We start from the raw sequence: 8,447 nt of genomic DNA on the forward strand, positions 1-8,447 counted from the left end.
ACCCTGCAGATGTTGATGGGCTACAACTCCCATTATCTCTGATCACTGGTTATGTTGGCTTGGGCTGATGAGTGTTGGAATCCAACAACATCTGGAGGGCTGCAGGTCCTCTGTCCCTGTGATAGATTATCTTGGTTTGGAGGAGCCTAGAGAAAATTAGAATTCCATCTCATCAATCCCTTGGATACACATGAAAGCCAGGAGCCAGTTCACCCATGTTTGTATATACACTTGCTTTTTGTCACTTGATTCCATTAGAATTCCATTTCATCAACCCCTTGAATACACATGAAAACCAGGAGCCAGTTTGACCATGTTTGTATATCCGTCACTTGATTACTTAAGGCTTCGTGACTCAGTTGAATACGTGAACTGACTCCATTGAAAAAAAGCAGTGTGCACAAGGTGCTATGAAAGCTCTCTCTGTTACTTGTTTTGTGATTGCATAGTCATGCATGTCAAGCCTCACACTTGATGCTGCTGTCGGCAGGTGGTGAACAGGCATAAGGTTGTCAACCTAGGAAGGAACTCACCCTGCCCCAGCATTGACTTGCGTAACACTCTTATACTTTGAGAACAAATGACCTATAAACTTTACAGGAACAATTCCAAATCCCAGGACTCCAAAACAAGAAGCTTGTTGCTTGCTGTCAGAACACAGTGTGAACCTGAAAGATCTAGGCTCCAGAGTCATCTTTGCCATAGATATGTTCCTCACAATCCCATAGCTTTTGTTCCTCATCTATAAAAGAAGAACCAAACTCACTTCCCTAACAAGGCAGAGATAACAATTGTAAAGTATTTACAGCCGGTCTACCCACACACATCGTGGAAAAGAAACTAGTAAAAACTAGCAAATGCCACTTGAAATTAGAAATTCTTCCTAATAGTAAGAATGGTTCACAATGAAGTTCTTGAATATATCCCTGAACATATTAACTGGTGATCTTTGGAAGTGTCATAAATTGCATGTCTGTGAAAAACTGTACTATTAACTATGACATATGCTACTATAGGCAGAGTGTCTTAATGAACCATAATGTGTGAAGCAACCCTTAAGACCAGGCCATTATTAATTCACAATTTAATGCTAATATTGTATTTCAGAACTTGTTATTTGGATTGTCATGAAATTTGTTATTTGTTATCTTTGGTCACCCACATATGTCACAGCCAAGACCGAAAACAAAAATATACTTGTTTAATGAAGCTGAAATTTGTCTAGTCAGCACATTTCTACTTTTGTTTCCTTTACCCCATTCAATATATAAGCAAACTCTAGTAAATCAAGCTATTTATTCTATTTGAGTCCTTTTTTGACTAAAAAACAAAAACAAGCATTGAACAAGAGAATATGAATCAGGAAAGCTTTCCTGTAAATGTTTGTGATGGCAAAAATTTCAACCTGGAACCCCATGCCCAAAATGAATCTTTGAATGTTATTGGTCCATTTTAATATCTATGCTTACAGCTTAGCTTGGAGAAATTAACATGCATACCATGAAAAAGAATTCAAAGCCACATATATGTATATATTGATTATTGTATATTGTCCTGGGATCACTTGTGATAAAGGGCAGGCTAAATATATATATATGTCTAATGCTCTTGGTCACTCTCCATAGTAACCAAGAGATGGGACTGGAAAACACAAAGCTGAGGAACAAGGGCAGGCTTAGTTATCCTTGGCCTCCACATGTTAGGAACCCAGCCTGAAAGGGCTTCTTAAATTGGATGGGAACTGAGATTACAGCATAATTCTCTTTGCTAATCTCACCTGACAATGCTCCCCATTCCTCTCATAATTATGTGCATTTTGCTAGTTTTGTTATAAAGAGCCAAAGATAGGAAAGAGCTCCCATTTTCTGAGTCTGAAGGTAAGTACATTTTGGAACCAAAAGTTTACTTCATAACAGATGACCATTCTTGGTCCTTCTCTCTAAAACAGGGATGGGAAACCTGTGGCTCTCCAGATGTTGTTGGACGCCTCACATGTGGTGGCAGTAGCGGTGGGATACGAACAAAGGAGACTACGTCACAGGTGGTGGCAGTAGCGGTGGGATACGAACAACAGAGAATCCAGATACGAATACTAGAGAATCCAGAACAGTGGTGTGGCAAACAGAAATAACAAAACAAGATTTCTTGTGAGAGTGACTGGCAAAGAGTGTGTGGCAAAGAGTGAGTGAACTCAAACACCATGGCTGAATACATAAAAATGAAAAGAGAGGAGCTGGTGGAGAAGTGCATAACATTCAATTTACCTCACGAGGGTAAAGGGGTAGATGAATTGAGGGTAGCACTTATAGGATTTGCTACTGCCCAGCAAAAACAACCTGTCAGAGAAGAGACCCCAGAAGGATATTTAAGCAATCCCGCTTATATAGAGTACTTGAGAGAGAAGTTAAGATGGGAGGCTGAGGAAAAAGACAAGCAGAGGGAGTTGGAAACTGAGAAGTTGAAGATGGAAACTGAGAGAATGAGAATGGGGTTTGAGGAGAGGGAGAAGCAACGAGCAGTGGATGCCGAATTACAAGTAGAAAAGTTAAAATTTGAAAGAGAGAAGTTTCATTCTGATGAAACAAGAAAGGACAGAGATGGAGCAAAAATAAAAATTACTTCAAAGGACTTTGCTGTCTATGAGCCTGGTCAAGATCCTCAAATTTATCTCACAACCTTTGAAAAGGCAGCTCAGTTGTGGGGGCTACCTGAAGATAAATACATGCAGTATTTATCAAATCTGATCAAAGGGGAATTGGCAGAGGTATACCAATATTTCCCCTCAGACAGGCCCGTCACCTATGCTGAATTCAAAGAAGCAGTGTTTAAAAGATTCAGACTGGGGCCTGATTATTTTAGAAAGCTTTTCAGAAACTGCCAGATACAGACAGGGAGGTCTTTCGTGGAGTTGGGGGCAAAACTGATGGACATATTTGGGAAATGGCTGACAAGTGCAAAAGCTCAGTCTATGGAGGAGGTGAAAAACCTCATGATATTGGATCAGTTGTACCATCAATTGCCGCCCGAAATTAGGTTGCTGGTGAAAGATCGTTCCCCTAAAACTGTAACAGAAGCAGCGGAGCTGGCCGATCATTTCGCCTCAAACAGATCTGGGTGGATGGCAAAACCACAAAGAGATTTTAAAGCTAGACCAAATAACAATGGCAGAAAATGACAGAGAGTAAACCCTCAAATAAAATCAGAAGGGCACAAGATCACCCACAAGACTGGGATGAACAGTTGGGATGCTTCTTATTTGCACACAGAGAAGTCCCTCAGGAGTCAACAGGCTTCTCACCCTTTGAACTTATGTTCACTAGAAAAGTGAGGGGACCTTTGGAACTATTAAAAAATTCATGGGAAGGAACCCTGGGAGAGTACAAAACATCTGTAGTAGATTTTGTATTGGAATTCCGCAATAAATTAACATCAATGATGGAGGTGGTGGAAAAGAATTTGAGTCAAGCACAGGAGAAGCAACGTTACTGGTATGACAGAACAGCCAGGGAACGTGTGTATGATGTGGGAGATATGGTTATGGCGTTCATACCCAGGAAACATGACAAATTACAGGCTAACTGGGAAGGACCATATACCATCAGAGAAAGGCTTGACACAGTGACGTATGCAATCACCACAGACCAATTAAACAAAAGCAAAGTGGTTCATGTAAATATGTTGAAGCCTTACCATACCAGGGATGTACAGGTGTTGCAAGTTACCTTATTCCCTGAGGGAAGTGGGCCTGAACTTCCAGATTTGGTACAGGAAAGCAAAGACAAAGGAGGGGTAGATCAAGTGGAATGGTCAGAGGAGGTGAAGGAGGAAGTAAAAGAAGAGATTCTGAGAGTTTTGAAAACCTATAGGAATCTCTTTAGCAACAAACCTGGCCGAACCAGTTTAGTTATACATTCCATTGATACTGGAGATCATGCCCCAATCCGTACCGTGTGAATGGGAAAGTTTTGAATGAGATCAAAAAGGAGGTGGTGGTGGTGGATGAGGTGAACTGAGTGGGTTGCTTGGTGGGGTTTAGAGAGTTGTTTGCCAGGAGAGAGTGGAGAAGGAGGGGGGTGGAGTTCGGATTAGTATTGAGTAAAACCATATGCTTATGTGCCTTAAGCAGAAATCTTGTTAATCTTGTTAGCTTTGTTATCTTTAATAAATACTTAATTTGGTTTACCAAAGGCCTGATCCTTGGCTGGGGTTTCACAGACCAGAAGGGAGGGTAAGGTAATGACCAAGGCTGAAGGGAAACTGTAACAAATGGTGGCAGCGGTGAAGAGAATACTAGTATTAGGACGTGACTGGTGGTTGCCAATCCACACGTGGTGGCAGTAGCGGTGGGATACGAACAAAGGAGACTACGTCACACGTGGTGGCAGTAGCGGTGGGATACGAACAACAGAGAATCCAGATACGAATACTAGAGAATCCAGAACAGTGGTGTGGCAAACAGAAATAACAAAACAAGATTTCTTGTGAGAGTGACTGGCAAAGAGTGTGTGGCAAAGAGTGAGTGAACTCAAACACCATGGCTGAATACATAAAAATGAAAAGAGAGGAGCTGGTGGAGAAGTGCATAACATTCAATTTACCTCACGAGGGTAAAGGGGTAGATGAATTGAGGGTAGCACTTATAGGATTTGCAACTGCCCAGCAAAAACAACCTGTCAGGGAAGAGACCCCAGAAGGATATTTAAGCAATCCCGCTTATATAGAGAGAGATGGGAGGCTGAGGAAAAAGACAAGCAGAGGGAGTTGGAAGCTGAGAGATTGAGGATGGAAGGTGCAGAGAAGGAAAAACAGAGGGAGTTGGAAATTGAGAGAATGAGATTGGGGTTTGAGGAGGGGGGAGAAGAGAAAGAGTGGGTTGTTTGGTGGGTTTGAGAGAGTGGTTTACCAGGAGAGAGTGGAGAAGGAGGGGGGTGGAGTTCGGATTAGTATTGAGTAAAACCATATGCTTATGTGCCTTAAGAAGAAATCTTGTTAATCTTGTTAGCTTTGTTATCTTTAATAAATACTTAATTTGGTAAGGTAATGACCAAGGCTGAAGGGGAACTGTAACAAATGGTGGCAGCGGTGAAGAGAATAACAATACCAGTATTCAGAGTCTCTGGGAATACTAGTATTAGGACGTGACTGGTGGTTGCCTAGCAGGGGGATCTGTTGAGATCTGTGCTAGAGCGGGGAGAGAAAAAATAAAATAAAGGACAGTCCGGACTGGTGGAGTCCCTAGTGGTGCCTAGTGACAGGCAGTAGCCATGCGCAGGTAGGAACCTGACAGGGAGAGCCAGGGAAGGGCGTCACATGATTATTTTAGAAAGCTTTTCAGAAACTGCCAGATACAGACAGGGAGGTCTTTCGTGGAGCTGGGGGCAAAACTGATGGACATATTTGGGAAATGGCTGACAAGTGCAAAAGCTCAGTCTGTGGAGGAGGTGAAAAACCTCATGATATTGGATCAAGGTTTTACAGACTTCAACTCCTATCAGTCCCAAACAGCATGGCCAGCAGTCAGGGATGATGCAAATTGTAGTCCGGTGACATCTGGAGAGCAACAAGTTCCCCATCCCTGCTGTAAAAAAACCCCATTTATACTTAGACCACCACTAATCTGCTCTTTTTTGTTAGAAGGAAATCTGGTTCCCATTATTAGAAAATGGAATGAAACTACAAAAGAACCTCACCCCGGCAAGGTAGCCTTTGTTCATAGGTAAGACTACCAGGACAGAAAAGAGGCAGTTCTTTGACATGGCTCAAAAGAACAGGAAAGTTTGAATGCCAATATAGTTAAAGCAGTCACCTCCAACTCATAGACAACTCAACAGGATCCTCTTTGCTAGATCACTGGCTGAATATTCAAGCAACAGCTCCCAGAAAACGAAGGGTGCTTCCAGATGGATGTTTGATATGGGACGAGAGCTCCTCGTGCATGAAATTTTTTCACAACATCTACATGACATACTTGGCATCAAAATGCCAGCCCATAATTCTCCTCCCCTCCCATTTAATCCAGATTCATTTACCCTTTCTGGGAAATCTGATAAGTGTTCATAAACCTGTTGCCAACGTCCCATTTGCAATATCTGAAAGACCCGTTTACAATAAGCTTCGATATGGAAGCACCCAACACACACACTTTCTCTGTGTTAAATATATGTAACTTGTATGTGGACATAATTGACTTTGTATATATATATATATAAATAGTTTTGTGGAGGAGTGTTGGGTTAGTGGGTGAAAATATAGTATGGGCATCTATACAGCATATAAACCATGACTTTGTGGTCATTTTTCCCTACACATATAGGCTTCTTTGCCATTTGTATGCTGCATGTCTCTGAGTTAACACCCAAAGTTAGAGATTTAAAAAGCAAACCAAAAGAATAGAGACTGTCCCCTTATTGTGCAAACAAGAATATGTAAAGCTACACAAATACAGCATGTCTGAATAACCAGTATAATGTACACACTGGCAAAAATACTGATGTCTACACACACACAATTGCATAGACACATATGCACCTCTGAATGCTCACAGAAATGTAAAAATTTGCACGTTTTAACCATGCTCATAGAGGTACACCCTCCCTGGGCACCCCTATGAGAAAACACCGCACACACACAGAGTAATCCACATCTGTTCACTATGCAAAAACACTGGCAGTACCTCATCACAATATACCTTCCCACAATATACTACATCATAATTCTACCTCAAGCTCTTCTACATTGACTTGAGTCCCAATGCCTCAAAGCAGCAAATTTTGACTGACTGGGTTTTGGGGTGGGTGGGAAGGTGCCTTTGTACCTGTGATCTGGGATGAGAAAGTGGGGTGGGAAGAGACCTGGATGGGTGGAATATATAAATTGAGAGAGAGAGAGAGAGAGAGAGGAATGAATGAATGAATGAATATGGACTGATGTAGACAAAAAGAAAAGGGGAGACAGTCTGAAAATAGATACCTGAATAGGCAGGAAAAGGCAGATGGGTTAAATGAATGCAGAACCATAGAAGGACTGAGGGACTGAAAGGATAGAGTGACAGAGAATGAGTGAATGGATGGGAGGAGTGTGTGTGAATGAATACCTGCTATTTAATCTGAGTCTGCCCGATTCCCTCTCAGACCCATCCCCATCCTTTGCTTCCACCTTAGCTGCTCTTTGACATTCCCTCCTATTTTTCCTTTCTTTTCCTTCTCTTCTTTCCCCCCCTTTTCTTTTCTTTCTTTTTTGCAGAAAAAGCCCCCTCCCCATGATTTCAGGGACTGTGTGGTATGGGAAAATGGGTGGGGGGGAGAGAGAGACCAGTTGCTAGGCAACCTCCCCTCACCCGGTACCTGTTCCCCTCCCCCACTGCAGCATCATCTCCCCACACCCTCTTAATGCCACAGAATCCCCTCCCCACACACACCTTTCCTCCCCAGAAATTCTGGGGTTCCTCTTCTACTGTGGGCCCCCCTCAACCAATAATTCCAGTTCGCATTTTCTTTCTTTAATATCCCCCCCATTTTCTACCCGTTCTCCTTCCTTGCACCCAAAGGTCGCTTTCTCACGTCCCAGCAAGCCTCTCCACGCCATCCATCCCAAGGAACCCCACTAGGAAACTCTCTTCAACCGTTCCACGTCTTCCTTCCTAGAACCTCACACCCCTTTTTTCACCCGCATAGCTCCCTTAAACACACATATACAGTCCTTTATCCCCAGCCCACACAACCTACCCCATTCTCTTTTAACCCCATCAGTGCTTCCCGCCTGCCACCCCATAAACCACAATACTTCTTAACTATATATACACACACACACGTATATATCCCCACCCGCAAGTCCCCTTCCTCTCAGACTCCCCCTCGGACCCTCCCGTTTGGGTCGCTCCCTTCTCCCCCCCCCCCACACAATGGATCCCCCCTCCCCTTACCTGAAGCATGACCCTATATTGTTCTTCAGGCTTTTCCACCACACACATGTTACATCCCATGGCGATGCCGCTCGAGGGGTGGGACCGAGAGGGCCGTAATTTGGGAGATAGGTCAACTCATTCAGATCCTACAGGTGGGGGGGCGGGTCGCTCACCCTCCCGGCCCCCCCACCCTGGCATAGCCCTGGGCAGGAAGGGTGGGGATGCCCTCCGATCACTGCCCCCCATTCAACCCCCTGGGGGCATGGCTGCGAGAGGGAAAAGGGGGCGCGACAGGGCGAAGCCTGCCCCGCTTCCGTGTGGGGGTGTCAGGCGGGGTCACCCCCCGAGGAGATGGGGACAGGGCGGCCGCCTGGTCGCTGCTGCGGAGAAATGCACACTCGTCTGCCGTCTGGTCTGGCTCACTCCCTCATTCAGTTAACAGAGGGGGAGGGAGGGAGGAGAGGAGCAGGGGGGGGACGGGGCGCTTTATAAATATGGATGACTTCGGGGAGGGGAGGGGACTCCGAGCCCGCCAGTCGAGGTT

General features: G+C 44.2%; 1 protein-coding gene across 1 annotated transcript in view; it reads right to left on the bottom strand.

Moving 5' to 3' along the window:
• The window catches only part of PDZD4 (PDZ domain containing 4), a 31,609-nt gene extending 23,628 nt beyond the window's left edge, over positions 1-7,981 (bottom strand). Inside the window, exon 1 of the mRNA XM_061621670.1 lies at positions 7,922-7,981. Within this exon, the coding sequence (XP_061477654.1) occupies positions 7,922-7,981 (60 nt within the window). The remainder of the gene's footprint in view (positions 1-7,921) is intronic.
• Between the last annotated feature and the right edge of the window lie 466 nt (positions 7,982-8,447).

Source organism: Rhineura floridana, chromosome 3 (genome assembly GCF_030035675.1).
Source record: "Rhineura floridana isolate rRhiFlo1 chromosome 3, rRhiFlo1.hap2, whole genome shotgun sequence".
Lineage (NCBI taxonomy): Eukaryota > Metazoa > Chordata > Lepidosauria > Squamata > Rhineuridae > Rhineura > Rhineura floridana.